This window comes from Anarhichas minor, unplaced genomic scaffold, assembly GCF_050575085.1.
Source record: "Anarhichas minor isolate MPS153535 unplaced genomic scaffold, ASM5057508v1 ptg000101l, whole genome shotgun sequence".
Classification (NCBI taxonomy): domain Eukaryota; kingdom Metazoa; phylum Chordata; class Actinopteri; order Perciformes; family Anarhichadidae; genus Anarhichas; species Anarhichas minor.
Window position 1 is genome coordinate 46,472 of NW_027466547.1, and position 16,029 is coordinate 62,500.

General features: G+C 44.2%; 1 protein-coding gene across 4 annotated transcripts in view; it reads right to left on the reverse strand.

Annotated features, from left to right (window-relative positions):
* Nucleotides 1-16,029, reverse strand: part of LOC142939545 (5'-AMP-activated protein kinase subunit gamma-1-like) — a 42,976-nt gene that overhangs the window by 13,832 nt on the left and 13,115 nt on the right. For 2 of the 4 annotated variants that reach the window (XM_076082739.1, XM_076082738.1), the window contains exons 4-8: nucleotides 11,936-11,990; nucleotides 11,544-11,728; nucleotides 11,319-11,431; nucleotides 9,664-9,863; nucleotides 460-502 (exon numbers count right to left, since the gene is read on the reverse strand). In XM_076082739.1, coding sequence (XP_075938854.1) covers nucleotides 460-502; nucleotides 9,664-9,863; nucleotides 11,319-11,431; nucleotides 11,544-11,728; nucleotides 11,936-11,977 — 583 coding nt within the window. In that variant the 5' untranslated portion in view covers nucleotides 11,978-11,990. Of the gene's footprint in view, nucleotides 1-459; nucleotides 503-1,420; nucleotides 1,551-4,439; nucleotides 9,864-11,318; nucleotides 11,432-11,543; nucleotides 11,729-11,935; nucleotides 11,991-16,029 lie in introns of those variants that run through there. The other 2 variants (XM_076082740.1, XM_076082741.1) reach the window with 2 other exon arrangements.

Below are 16,029 nucleotides of genomic sequence, written 5' to 3' on the forward strand. Positions count from 1 at the left end.
CAGCAGTCATAAAAATAAATGTTTAGTTCAATGTACAGTTCAAATAATTGTTCAGTTGTTATATTGATTGCTGTCATTAAAAGAAACACATAAACACCATGATTCCTGCGTTTGTGTCGGTGTCCCCCCCCCCCCAAAAGCTGTAACCCTAGGGGAAAGACTGTATTTTCATACTGTCTTTTGTCAAAACAGAAAATAAATAACAATAAAACTCACAAAACACAACATTTGTTTTCTTTAGACAACAGACGTGCTCGGTGATGTTGGTTTGGGTTCAAATAACTACGAAGTTACCTGAGAAATAAATCAATCCGCTGCAGAAAATAGTCCACAACAAATGCCCTATTTCCTCCTATTTGTTGATAAATCTACATGTTTTCATTTATTTATGTCTTAATGAAACGTGTGAACCGGTGAGTGTAATTATTATTTTATTTTAATAACAGTTTACAGTCTTACCGGTGTCATCGGGGTCCGGCTGCTCCGACATGTCGTCTGTAACCTGAAGACAAGAAAAGAGAAGAAACACCGTCAGTCTTCAGTCAAATGATCCAGATCCACAAATGCCTCCTGGAAACACTTCATTCCATCATCAACATTTAACTTAATTTGGGAGACAGACTTCACATGATTTCTTTCAGTTGTTGTCTCTGAACTCAGTATTTAAATGCTTTACCATCTTCTCCTCATTGATACCATCATGTGAGTGAAGCAGAAGAAGAAATTATTTCACATATATAATATATAAAACCACACTGAACTGAACTCCATTAAATAAGCCTTGCTCCAGACTGATTGGTTGTGGCTGTCGGTGACCAATCACATGTCGCTATGAACTAGTGGTGTCACGGATCGATCCTAATCGGTTCGGATGACACCTCACGGTTCGGCACACTTGTGAACCAGTTTAATCAGTTTAATCATCATAGTGTGTAATAAAGTTTTACTGCTGCTGTTCCTTTTCAAGTAACAAGTCCTTGAATAGCAATGCAGAGTGTCAGTGAACAGATATAAAGCAGTAGTGTGTTCAGTGAACGGAGTGCGTTAAAAGCATTTAACGATGAAAGTCATGGTGAACGGAGGAGTGGAGGAAACCGCGGCATTATTTATAATAATAATAATAATAAATCAATTTTCTATAGCGCTTTTCAAGATACCCAAAGACGCTTTACAAGGCAGAGACAAACAGAACAAAACAAACAAACAAACCAAAAAATAAATAAAAAAATCGCAAGTTTAGGAGCATTTTGTCTTCCCTGTAACTTAGAATGATGGGATGAGTGTGGTAGACAAAAGCGTTACGGTATGAAGGCGTTGATTAAAGAGAAAGACAAACGACAACAGCAGTACAGTTTGAAGCGCCACCACCCCAGTCTTGTGGACCTCCAGGGTAACGGAGAGCTAGTGACTGACCACTCACTTCATCCAGGTGGAGTGGAGATTCATAGTCCGGTGCTGTAGACACGCCCCCTCTGAGAGAGCCACAGACAGGTGCTGCAGACACGCCCCCTCTGAGAGTCACACAGACAGGCGCTGTAGACACGCCCCCTCTGTGAGAGTCACACAGACAGGTGCTGCAGACACACCCCCTCTGAGAGAGTCACACAGACAGGTGTTGTAGACACGCCCCCTCTGAGAGAGTCACACAGACAGGCGCTGTAGTCACGCCCCCTCTGTGAGAGTCACACAGACAGGCGCTGTAGTCACGCCCCCTCTGTGAGAGTCACACAGACAGGTGCTGACAGAAGCAGCAGAGTGAAGCTAGACAGGCCCAATAGTAACATCCCAGTCACCACAGAAAGGTCGACCCTCTCCCCAGACAATGTAGATATTCTCATCTTTTTGAACAATGTTTTAAAGTTGTCGAGCATTTCACAGTAATGTAACATTATTGTGTATTTGAATGACATAACCTGACAGGAAGTAAACATAGACCCAAGTTGTTGCCGAGCAGTTCAGTCTAAAGTTTAGACTGAACTGCTCGGCAACAACTTGGGTTTAGACTCTAAACAGTGGAAGCTAGCTCACTGGCTGTTTCTTTCTTTAATAATAATAATAATACATTTTATTTATTGAGCGCTTTTCATAATTCTCAAAGACACTTTACATTGAAATCATCATATAAAATAAAGCTGTACACAAACATTTTAAAACATAATATCGGTCACACATTAAAAGCAGTTCTGATTAGGTGGGTTGTGATTTGTGATTTGAACATGGAGAGTTCAGTGCAGTCTCGGATGTGTTTGGGGAGGGAGTTCCAGAGGGAGGGGGCAGCTCTGGAGAAGGCTCTGTCGCCCCATGTCCGGTGCTTGGTCCTGAGTGGAAGGGACAGGAGGTTGGCATCAGAGGAGCGGAGCCGACGGGATGGAGTGTGGTGGTGAAGCAGGTCGGTGAGGTGGGAGGGGGCCTGATTGTGGAGGGCTTTGTGAGTGAGGAGAAGGATTTTGTATTGGATCCGTTGTGGGACGGGGAGCCAGTGGAGGTTCTGGAGAACAGGGGTGATGTGGTCACGGGAGCAGGGTGTGGGTGAGCAGGCTAGCAGCAGAGTTCTGGATGTACTGGAGTTTATTTAGGATTTTGGATGATGTGCCGTGAAGAATGCTGTTGCAGTATTCGATTCTGGAGGTGATGAAGGCGTGGATCAGAGTTTCAGCAGCAGATGAGGAGAGTGATGGGCAGAGACGGGCTATGTTTTTTAAGTGGAAAAAGGCAGTTCTGGTGATTTGTTTGACGTGGTGTTCAAAGGAGAGGTTGCTGTCGAACATGACTCCAAGGTTGCGGATGTGTGGGGAGGGAGACAGAGTGGAGTTGTCGATGGTGAGGCAGAAGTTGTGACTGGTTTTAGTGAGGGATTTGACACCGATGATGATCATGTCAGATTTATCACAGTTCAGTTTGAGGAAGTTGGTTTGCATCCATGATGTAATGTCAGTGAGGCAGCTGGTGAGAGTGGAGTGAGTAGCAGTGGTAATGGCCTTTGTGGAGATGTAGAGCTGGACATCATCGGCGTAACAGTGGAAGTGGAGACCATGTTGACGTATGATGTTACCAAGAGGGAGCAAGTAGAGGATGAACAGAAGAGGACCAAGCACCGAACCCTGGGGGACGCCGTGAGACAGAGGAGCAGTGGAGGAGGTGCAGTTGTTGATGCTGATGAACTGTTGTCTGTTTGTAAGATATGATTTAATCCAGGAGAGAGCAGTTCCGGTGATGTTGAGGGAGGATTCGAGGCGGGAGAGAAGGATGTTGTGGTTGATGGTGTCGAAAGCAGCAGTGAGGTCGAGGAGGATGAGAATGTTGAGGTGACCAGCGTCTGAGAGGAGGAGGTCGTTGGTGACTTTGAGGAGGGCTGTTTCAGTGCTGTGAGCGGAATCCAGATTGAAATGCCTTCAATATTGATCAAAGGACGAGGGCATCAACATACCTCATGTTGCACTTAAACTTAACAAATTCTTGAATGTTTTATTTGTATTTGTTATTTATTTCATTTTGTCTCAAATTGGATATCTTCAATATTTTAGTTTTTATGTATGACTATAGCCCAAAGTTCTTTGCTTTAAGTGTTCTTGAACTTCTTTAATTCATAAATGGAAAGCAAAGTTATATTTGACTCCTCCCCTTTTCTTTGCTGATCCGAACCGTGACTCAAGAACCGTGATCCGAACCGAACCGTGAGGTTTGTGATCTGTTGCACCCCTACTATAAACCCAACAAAGCTCGCTGTGATTGGCTGCGAGCGAAAACATACAAATGTTCTTTTTCTTGATTCCAGCACAAAAAGGATCGATTTATCGTTCGCCTGCATTCTCCCAGCAGCATTTCTATGGTTTTAATTTGAACTAAAGTTAAATTGCATCTTCCCCATCAAAGAAAATTAATTCCATTATTTTTTTATTGTATAAACAAATCTAATGAAACACAGACAAGTGGTTAAAAAGACTTTGTACTTTTGTTCTGTTCCAGTGAATGAAACGAACGTATTCTAGATAATAAAGTTGATACCTTTGTGGAACATATTTTTTATTACATTTAAATGATTAAATATAAATGATTAAATATAAATGATTAAATATAAATGATTCAATACAAATTATTAAACACAATTAAATATAAATGATTAAATATAATTAAATATATATGATTAAATATAAATTATTAAATGTAAATAATTAAATATCAACGATTAAATATCAATTATTAAATATGAAACATAAATGATTAAATGAGAACCATTAACGTTAAATGAATTATTTAAGGAGGTGTTACATTTTATTTGGTAATCGTGTAATCAGGTGTCTGTGGTATTTATTACAGCAGCCGATCATTACATATATAAGCCATCATTATTATGATGAAGTGACAGAGATTCTTCTGATAAAAACGTACATTTGTGAAGGTGGTTCTGCAGCTAAATGATGACGTTAGCGAGCACCTACTTCTCCGTTCATTAAACGCTGTTTTCTCTCTGCGCGCAGTCCTCTGGATGTTTAAATAAAACCCTCACGGCTCCATATTGTGTCTCTGTCCGGCTAGAAGGACCTGATATACCGGAGAGAGGTCGTCTTCTGTCGGTAAAGATCGCCGCTGTTCGCCCATCAGCTGCAGGTGTTCCACCGGAGCTAACAAGCTAACAAAGCTAACAAGCTAACAAAGCTAAAAACACGCTGCACTTCCGGCTCAATGTTTCACAACAAAAGCATATCTGTGATGACGTGATGTTTATCAGTGTAGAAATACTCTGATACAAGTACAAGTAGTTATATCACAGTGTACAAATACTCTGGTACAAGTATTTATACCACGGTGTATACGGCTGTGTACACGGCTGACTGTTTTCAACTTCTGGAGCAAGAACTGAACTTCTGACTCACCCAGAATCTCATAGGTATTTTATTATTGCTTCAACTAAGTTGTCTTTATAGCTGTACTTAGGCTTGCCTCAGTGGTGATTGGACTGAGTTTCTGCCTGTCTGAGGAGGTGTGATTTAGTCTCAGCTGCTGAATAGCTTTGCTAATTGCAAGGGAGGAGCCTACACTCCTGGCAGACAATCAGTAGATTGCTGTCCTTAAGCACTTCTGTAGGCTGGAAGCGTCAGGCAAACGAAGGCTAGGGCGAACAAAGGCAACAAGGTGACTTTTTCAAGCCCGACTTCATCAAGCTAAGACTTCTCGAACGTGTATTTATCTCATTTTTATTGTTCAAACCATGTGTTTGCATCCGATCTCGGTCCTCTCTTCTGCTCGGTGGTCATGTAGACATTGGGCCACTCCCAGGTGCCGTGACCCCGCTAACCTCATTTATCCTACTCTCTCAGCTCATGTTGAGCAAGTGGTATCGGGAGGGCTCTGGAATTGCCAGTCGGCAGTGCCGAAAGCTGAGTTTATCTCGGGCTACGCTTCCTTGCTCTCTCTCAGCTTTCTTGCTCTAACTGAGACCTGGATCACGCCAGAAAATACCACCACACCTGCAGCTCTGTCAGAAGTGTACTCTTTCTCTCACACTCCCAGAGCTGCGAGGCGGGGTGGTGGTACTGGCTTGCTAATTTCCCCAAAATGGAAATACACTCTTGTCTCGGTTCCTCAGTTCTCCCAGTCCTCTTTCGAATTTCATGCGGTTACTGTCACTTATCCAGTCAAGCTCACCATTGCTGTTGTGTATCGCCCACCAGGCCCTCTTGGTGAGTTCTTGGAAGATCTCGACACATTAGTCTCACACTTCCATGATGATGGCTCCGCACTCATCCTGCTCGGAGACTTTAACATCCAGACTGATAAATTAGAACCGCTTCTTTCCTTCCTCTCCTCATTTGACCTTTACCCCGCCTCTTCTCCTCCTACCCACAAGGCCGGCAACCAGCTGGATCTTATCTTCACTAGACACTGTTCTACTGCTAACCTCTCCGTCACTCCCCTCCAGCTCTCTGACCACTATTTCATGTCGTACTCCCTCTCCCTCTCCTCTCCCCCCGTACTTCCACCACCTACCCACTTGGTTTCTACCCGTAGTCATCTCCGCTCCCTCTCCCCGGCTGATCTTTCATCTTCTGTTACCTCTGCTCTCCCTGACCCTGAAGCCTTCTCTCTCCTATCCCCTGATATTGCTACTGATCTTCTCCTCTCCACCCTTTCCTCTTCTTTGGACAACCTCTGTCCCTTCACCTCCAGGCCTGCACGGCCAACCCCACCTGCCCCGTGGCTGTCGGACTCAGTGCGTAATGACAGACGGAGCCTAAGAGAGGCTGAGCGTAAATGGAGAAAAGGCAAACTCCCCGGGGACCTTCTTAACTTCCAAGCTCTTCTTTCCACTTTTTCCATCACTCTATCTACTGCTAAAGCTGCTTTCTTTCGCTCCAAAATCCTAACCTCTGCTTCCAATCCTAAAAAACTCTTCGAAACTTTCTCTTCACTCCTCCAACCCCCACCCCCTCCTCCTACGTCCTCCCTTCTCCCTGACGATTTCGCCAACTTCTTTGACAAGAAGGTAAACGATATCAGATCCTCCTTCTCTCAGCCCCCCTGTCCACCCTCTCCCTCTCTACCATCTCCAGCTCTTCCCCCACAGCTCTCCCTCCCCTCTCCATGCCCCATCTTACCCTATCTTGCTCCCCTCTCCCCTAACGAGGTCCTCAACCTTGTTACATCTAACCGCTCCACCACGTGCTCCCTTGACCCGATCCCCTCCCCTCTTCTTCAGTCTATTGCGACTGAACTCCTTCCTTTTCTCACCCACCTCATGAACACATCTCTTGTTTCAGGATACTTTCCCACAGCTTTCAAGACTGCTAGAGTCACCCCCCTTCTGAAGAAACCATCACTTGACCCCTCTGATGTCAAGAACTTCAGACCGGTGTCTCTTCTACCCTTTCTTTCCAAAACACTTGAACGTGCTGTCTTTACTCAACTATCCTCCTATCTCCACCAAAACAACCTCTTGGACCCTCACCAGTCCGGGTTCAAAGTGGGTCACTCGACTGAGACAGCCCTCCTTGCGGTGACGGAGTCGCTTCATGCAGCGAGATCTAAATCTCTCTCCTCTGTCCTGATTCTCCTGGACCTGTCTGCGGCGTTTGACACTGTTAACCACCAGATCCTCCTATCCACCCTCGAGGGGATGGGCGTTTCAGGCTCTGCACTCTCCCTGTTTGCATCCTACCTGACAGGTCGATCCTACCAGGTGTCATGGAGGGGCTCTGTGTCGGAACCACGCATACTGACTACGGGGGTTCCGCAAGGCTCAGTCCTGGGCCCCCTTCTCTTCTCGCTCTACACAACATCTCTGGGTTCCGTTATTCGCTCGCATGACTTCTCCTACCATTGTTATGCCGATGACACCCAGCTGGTCTTGTCATTTCCCCCCGGGGACACTCAAGTGGAGGCACGCATCGCTGCGTGCTTGGCTGACATCTCGAAGTGGATGACGACACACCACCTCAAGCTCAACCTGGACAAAACCGAGCTACTGTTCCTCCCGGGGAAGGGTTGCCCGCACCGAGACCTGTCCATCACCATTGATGATACCGTGGTGACGCCAACTCGGACTGCGAGACCCTGGATGACCAACTGTCGTTCTCAGAAAACATTGCATCGGTTACACGCTCCTGCAGATTCCTGCTCTACAACATCAGGAGGATTCGCCCCTTCCTCACTGATGAGACGGCGCAGGTGCTAATCCAGACTCTTGTCATCTCCCGCCTGGACTACTGCAACTCACTACTTGCCGGAGCCCCGGCGCTGGCCATCAGACCTCTGGAGCTTGTCCAGAAAGCTGCAGCTCGCCTGGTGTTCAATCGCCCCAAGTTCTCCCACACAACTTGCCTTCTCCGTTCTCTACACTGGCTACCTGTAAGAGCCCGCATCCAGTTTAAGACTCTGGTGCTAGCCTACAGGGCAGTGAAAGGAACAGCTCCTTCCTATCTCCAGGCCATGGTCAAGCCCTACACCCCGGCCCGACCACTTCGCTCTGCTACCTCGGGGCGACTGGTTGCCCCGTCGCTCAGAGGTCCCTGCGGCCGATCGACCCGGTCGCGGCTGTTTTCTGTCCTGGCCCCACAGTGGTGGAATGAACTCCCCACTGACGTCAGGACGGCAGAGTCGCTGCCCATCTTTCGGCGCAGGCTGAAAACTCACCTCTTCAAGAAGGCCTACCCTTCCGCTTAGCACTTACCTAGCATCTACTGTATTCATACTAGCTTATTGCACTTATTGTTTTTATATTAGCTTGTGGCACTTATTGCATTCCTTTGTTTCTGCACTGTACGTTCGCTCTGGTTTATGCTCTTAGATGCTTGTTTGAGGTAGGGACATGCACTTATTACTTCTGGTGACTAGTTGTTCTCTCGAAAACCGATGTTGAATACACTTATTGTAAGTCGCTTTGGATAAAAGCGTCTGCTAAATGACTGTAATGTGTAGCAATACACTGGTACAAGTAAAAGTATTTATACCACGGTGTAGAAATACTCTGGTACAAATAAAAGTCCGGCATACAGAAGTTTATTTAAGTAAAAGTAGGATACAATAATAGTAGCATCAACATAAATTAAAAGTACAATAATATGACCATAATAGAATATAGGACTATATTCTCTAATTGTAATCATTGTGTTCATCACTTTAATGTTGCTGCTGGTAAACGTGGAGCTTATTATATATTATATATAACTTGTGAATTTCCCCATTGGATCTTTATTCACATTATTACATCATAATTAATTACTTAATTATATTTTAGATTCATAAAGTGATTAAAGCTGTCAGATAATTGCAGTGCAGTAAAAAGTACAATATCTCCTTCTGACATGTAGTGTATTATAAAGTGGCAGTATAAAGTACTTGGAAATACTCAAATAGAGTACAACACTTATAAATGTTCATAGTTACTTTCCATCTCTGCTGTTTACCAATCTGTGATTTTAGCTTGCAACCTTTCTAAAGAGAGCAGAAATATACGTATAAGCCTGATGGTTGATTTATTCTAACGTCTTTTATCCCAAAGGACAGAGCTTGGGGTTATTCAGTCATTTTGTTTGATATCACGATACATTTTGTGACAAAGTTCACATCCAAATGCTGTTTGTGTGTTAAACCAAAAGTCAACACGAACCTTTTTACGTTGGCTACTTAACTTAATGATTATTTATTCCTGAAGATAATAATAGTTTTGTTAATGTTTACCACGTGTTTAAAGCTGTCACCATGCGTCCGCATGTGATGAGTCGAGAATGACATATTTAGAAATGTTTGCTGATGATTCCGTTCATTATGTCTTAATCTGCTGATTGTTTTCATGAATTGATTGATTGGTTTGTAAATCTAGTGAAATAGTGAAATTCAACCTCAACATTACATCAGGTACAATAAATGTTATTCATGAAAAATGACTTCAAACGTTAAAATACTTCTGTTAATCCACTAATTGATTAATCGTTTCAGCTGTACTTTAACCAAACATCATATTGTATAAACTCTTTGGATGTTTTACTTTGTAAAGTAACTAAAGCTGTCAGATAAATAGAAAGTCGCATCAAAAGTAAAGTACAAGTACCTCAGATTTGTTTTAAAGTACAGAACTTGAGTAAATGTACTTGGATCATCAACCCTTGCAGATCTGAGTCACATCATGAAACTACAAACATGGAGGATCAGCAGAGCTGCACTCACCAGCCTCCTGACAGGAAGAGGCGGAGCCAGAGCAGGCAGCTGGAAGCAGGCGGAGAAGGAGCGTTTGCCGGTGTCAGGAGGAGACGAGAAGGAACGACACCTCCTGGTCTCCAGACGCCTCGGCTCCGTTTGGTACTCCTCCAAACGGAAAACACTCACCTCCACCTGACAGGGTGGAGAGGGGGGGGAGAGGCTGTAGGCTGGGGGGGGGTGAAGAAGTATCAAAGAAGGAGAGAGTCAGTATTTGTGCTTTAGATAAACCTTTAAGGGTTAATGAGGAAACAAACTGAGAGCAGATAGTTCCAGAGCAGTGATGGTCCTCTGATACAAATACTGATATAAACTATAACATTACATTACATTACAGTCATTTAGCAGACGCTTTTATCCAAAGCGACTTACAATTCAGATTCTACACCGTAGGCTCAGCTACAGGAGCAATTTTGGGGTTAAGTGTCTTGCTCAAGGACACATCGACATGCGATTAGCGGAGCCAGAACCGGGGATCGAACCACCGATCCTCTGATTGAAGGACTGCCCTGCTACCCACTTAGCCACAGTCGCCCCCATAACTATATAACATAACTATAACTAATACAAATACTAACTAATACAAATACTTATACCAACTATAACTAATACTAATACTGATATAAACTATAACTAATACAAATACTAACTAATACAAATACTGATATAAACTATAACTAATACAAATACAAACTAATACGAATACAAATACTGATACACACTAATACCAGTGGCGGGCCGTGCGTTTTATACCTGGGCCTTCTGTGCTGACCTACTACACTTGAGCCATCTCCTAATAACCTCATTATGTTAGACTATAGCCCAAAGTTCTTTACTTTAAGTTCTTTAATTAATAAATGGAAAGCAAAGTTATATTTGTCTCCTCCCCTTTTCTTTGCTGATCCGAAAAATGAACCGAACCGAACCGTGAGGTTTGTGATCCGTTGCACCTCTACTGATGACCCACTATTGTCACAGACTCGAAGATGTAAAAATGAAGATTAGTAAATTTGAGGTGTTCTCTGATAACCCTTTAACATGAGCCCTGCTTGAAAGAAATGGATTCCAAAAAAAAAGAAAATGTAGTCATGTACAAATCCTCATACCAGTTAAAACATGGGCATTCCTCCTGATATCCTACAATGTATATTCAGACAAGTAGTTCCTGAGACAGACCGACTAAATCCCCAACAAGGGTCTTTTTCTTGCTGGTCTTGTTCTATTTCTTGCACATGGGTCATGTCAGTGTGACCACAACCGGCACAGTAGAGCATCTCCATGTTGACAATGGGTTTCTTTTATATTATTGTATCTGTGGACTATTAATTGGCAATTTCAACCTAGTTAATTACTCGTGTGAGTGTGTGCATGTGTGTGTGCATGTGTGAGTATGTGCATGTGTGTGTGCATGTGTGTGTGCGTGTGTGAGTGCGTGTGTGTGTGTGTGCGTGTGTGTGCGTGGGGGCACTTTCATAAAAACAACAGCTAATATGATTTCTACCCTCTAATAGTCTAAATTGATTTTAAATTCAATAATCTTTGAATTAAGCAAACTACACTTTGACAACAAACACGAACACAAACAGACACACACACACAGTAACACACACACACACACACTGTACCTCTGGCCTTGTCTCTCTTGTTGCGGTTGAACAGTTTGATGCTGACGGGGGAGGAGAAGGGATGCTGGTTTGAATCCCTGGAGGTCGACCTAAAGATCCCATTGAAACTAAGCCTGACACTCACACACACACACACACACACACACACACACACACACACACACACAGTTATGAACTTCTTCCACTGATTCTGCTGCAGTCTCCAGGTGTGTAAGGTGTGTGTACCTGCGTGGAGACTTGGGTAGTGAGTCCTGCTGGGGAGGTCCAGTCCGGGTGGTTTTGGGGGAGCTGGGGCTCATCTTGAAGCTGGAGGTTCTGGCCCGAGTGCAGCGGGGGCTGGAGGGTCGGCTGAACGGAGCCCTATGGAAGAAGCTTCTGGTGGGGCTGGAAGAGCGGCTCAGAGCCGCCCTCTAGAGGACAGGAGGACACATTACAATGTGATAGCTGTGTGACCAGCAACGTGGAGACGGGGATGAAACCCCAACTCAGGTACCTGTGTGTCTGTGTGTGTGTGTGTGTGTGTGTGTGTGTGTTCTTCTTCAGTGGTTGAACACAGAACATGTGAGGATAACTCGACAGTAAAAAAAAAAGGTTTACAATGAATGCTTTGGTTTTACCTTCCTGCTGCTTTCTCCAGCATCTCCCTCCATGATGGACATCACAAACACACTCCTAAAGAGACACAGACGGCTTTATTTAATATTAATAAACATATTCTGCATCTCATGCTGCTTCTTCTCTCATTTAAATGCAAATGAAGCTGTAACTTTATAAATGAATATCATGTTTAGAACTTAAGATAATGAGATCATTATTAAACATTAGTTAGAAAAAGGAAATTAGAAAATGAAAACGTTACATTTAATTTATCCACTTTTTTAACTTCACCTGCACAGTCTAATGCAGGGATCTCGAACATATGGCCCAGGGAATGATCTCAAACATCTGGACTGATCTACAACTGGACTGATCTCAAACTGGGCTGATCTCAAACATCTGGAATCATCTCAAACATCTGGACTGATCTCAAACATGGATGTGTGTGTATGTGTGTGTTAAATAAAAAATGCGGGACATGAACACATTCTGTTCATCTGACAGTGGTCATAAAATATTATTATTATTAGTTATAACTAAACAAAGAACTCCTATTTAATGTTACAGCTCTCATTCGTTTCTCCTCCTCCTAAGAGACGAGGAATCGAGGAGGCGAGGATTCGCGAGGAGCCACTAAATGGGGAAATTAAAAAAGAGCCTGAATCTGTCACACAAAGGCAGTAAACCTTTCAGCTGCTTCTCGAGGATTTTCTCTTTTCATCTCATTCATTCAGTTCAGTGCTTCCTGCTTTTATTTTGTAAGTTTAACTCTCCTCTCTTAACTTCCTGCTTTGTTTTGATTGTCAGCAGACCTTCTGCTCACTGAGCCCACAGAGCTCACTGAGCTCACTGGCCTACTGCAACAGCATCCTGTACAGCTCATCCACCAAAATCTTCAACAAACTAGAATACATCCAGAACTCAGCTGCCCGTCTGCTCTCCCACTCCAGAGACCACATCACCCCAGTCCTTCTAAACCTCCACTGGCTCCACATTCTGTCATGGGGCATGATGAGGACTCAAACGCAGACAGTCAGGTGTAGTGAAAAAGGTTTTAATGATAACCAAAAACAAACAGGGAATCCAGGGACAAGACAAAAGACTAGGGGGAAAATCCGGCAGGAAAAGGCAGAACAGGCAGACTGGAAACCCGGGAACAGGACGAGCAAAACGGGCAGGTAGGTAGGAAAACAAACAATGATCTGGCAGTGGGTGTGTGTGCGGCAGGGGTTTAAATAGTGAAGGAGGCAGAGTGAGCAGGTGAGAGTAATGAGCTGATGAGGTGAGTGTGACTGGCAGGTGCACTGAATGAACTGATTAGGTGAGTGAGGAGCTACAGAAAGAAACAAAGACACAGAACACACAGGGCAAAGCCTGATCGTGACACATACAGCAAAGAATCCAGTTCAAGATTCTTCTCATCACATATAAAGCCCTTCATAACCTCGCCCCTTCATACCTCTAGACCTCCTGCATCGACACGCTCCCAACCGCAACCTCAGATCTGCCGACGCCAACCTCCTTACCCCCCCTACTCTGTCCAAGCATCGGACGTGGGGGGACAGGGCCTTCTCCTCCCTCTGGAACTCCCTCCCCCAGCACCTCAGACATTCTCCGTCACTCGCCACTTTCAAAACTGCACTTAAATCTCATCTATTTGAATCTGCTTTTAACCTGTAAAGTCAGTTATGTATGTTTTCTTTTTTTTTTTCGTGTTGTTCCTTAATGTTATGTCATCTATTTGTTCTTATAATAAATGCTTTTATTGTGTCTGTTTTTACCATGTAAAGTGTATTTGAGAGCCTTTTAAAGCGCTATATAAATAAAATGTATTATTATTATTATTATTATTGAGCCCAGTTCATTGAGCCTAGTTCCTCTGCTGGTTTGCCCCCCTGTCCCATTGTGTCCTGAGTCCTCGCTGCTGTCCAACATAGACTCAGAGTAAAGCATGAAAACATATTAAAACGTACGTCTCCCTCTCGTTTGAACCGTTTGACTCTTTGACCTGTCGGAGTCCAAACTGCAGACTCAGTGGAAAGGTTCCTCTCCTGTTGCATCATGGGAGAGTGTTGGGGGTAAACACAGAGGCAGATAAACATCTGCTTAGAGAACATGAATGAAGTCACTGAATATTGTCTTTGGTTACATCTCGATGGTCTGGACCGTTTAATATATACGTATATATATATATATATATATATACACGTATATAGGTAAAAGTACTGCAGTCAAAATCATCTGCAGTAAAACTACACAAGTATTAGCAGCTAAATGTACTTTAAGTAAAATCAAGTAACTAAAATGGTCAGAAGGTTATAGTTTAATAAAATGTACACTTTTCTCTATGAGATGAGCATGGACTAAAAGTACTCAACTAAAGTACAAATACCTCTAAATTGTCAATCGACTGGATCAATCAACATGATCAGAGACTCTACAGTACCACAGTGACATTGCTTTCAACAAAAGATTCAGTTACATTGGGTTCCACACAAAGATTGAGAACTTTGAAGTAACATAAGACATAAAGAAGTAAAAACATTTATAGAAATAAATGAACAAACAAATGACGTAAAATCTGAATAACCTCTCAGATAAATTCATGTTTTAAGAAGATATTTAAATCATAAATCTAACATTTAAGGATCAACTTGAGCTCCTTCATCTAAATGTTAGAGAAACCTTTTTAATGTAAAATGTCTGAGAGTCAAACTGAACCAGTTGCTCTGACTTTACCTTTTGTTTGATCTTCAGCTTCACAAATCAATAATCCAATAAATGTCTTACTGCTCGATCCTGTCTGTCTCTCTCTCTCTCTCTCTCTCTCTCTGTCTCTCTCTAACTTTCTCTCTCTCTCTCTCTACAGTGCATGCTGGGAGTGAGTGTGTGTGTGAGTGAGTCGCTGAGCGAGTGTTTTTTCGATCTTTACTTTGAGGTGGTTTGTTGGTTGTGTTGCACTTTAGGTTAAGTTTAATCGATTTTTGGGGAGTTTGGGTTTGGTGTTTTTCTTTTCTCCTGCCGGTATCTCGCCGGTCGGCGTCTTTAGACGCCATGGTAAATTGTCACACCTCACGCGAAAGCACGGCATTAAGATCAGCGTCGGCTTTCCGTGCAGCGTGGAGGACATTGGGCTGGCTGTGGGGGACATGGTCGGGCACAGCAGTGTAAAGTCGGCCGCTCGGATGAACAGCGCCGTGGTCATCTTCCTGGAGTAGGTGGAGAAGGTGAACCGAGTCATCGAGACAGGCCTCACGGTTAATGGTACGTCCAGGTGTTGCCGCTGACGCAACCGGCCACGAAAGTGGTACTATCAAATGTCCCTCCTTTCATCACCGACGAGTTTCTCAGCAGAGAACTCTCCAGACACGAGAAGGTGGTGTCACGATCAAAAAGATCTTGTCTGGGTGTAAATCTCAGTTGCTGAAGCACGTGGTGTCTCACCGCAGACACCTGTATATGATACTTAACAACCGGAATGAGGAGCTCAACTTCCGCTTCCACGTTAAAGTAGATGATTATGATTACGTGATTTCGTCGTAACATCGTCGGTGATGAAATGTTTTGGTTGCGGTGAGGAGGGGCATACCGTGAGGGCCTGTCCGAGGCAGGGGGACCCGGCTCCACCTGACCTGGGTGTGGCGCTCGGCGCTGTGGCGGGGCCGTCCGCTGGTCGCAAGGGAGCGGCGGAGACACCTCCTGCTGCGAGCCCAGCTGCGGCATCTGAGCGGCCCATTGCGGTACCGCGGACAGCGCCGTGCCGCTGCTGTGCCTGACCTACACGGGATGAGTGCGAGTGATGTGCACGGTGTGAGTGATTGTGTCCAGGACAGTGAGGGAGAGGCTTTGGGTAAGGTGGGAGATGGTGAGGATGGAGGAAAAGCAAAGGAAACGGGTGAAAACAGATGTAGTGAGAAACCTATAGACCTAACAGAGCAGGTTAGTGGAATACAGGAGTCAGGTGAGATAGAAGAAGTACAGGCGGGTGGAGAACTGAATACGTGGGAGGATCAGGTGGAAGAGGCTGAGATGGTGGAGGAGGAATCAGGGGAGCCAAAATCTACAGCGTCTGTTCTTACCTGGTTTTAGTAAGAACAAGGTTTTATCAGCCTAT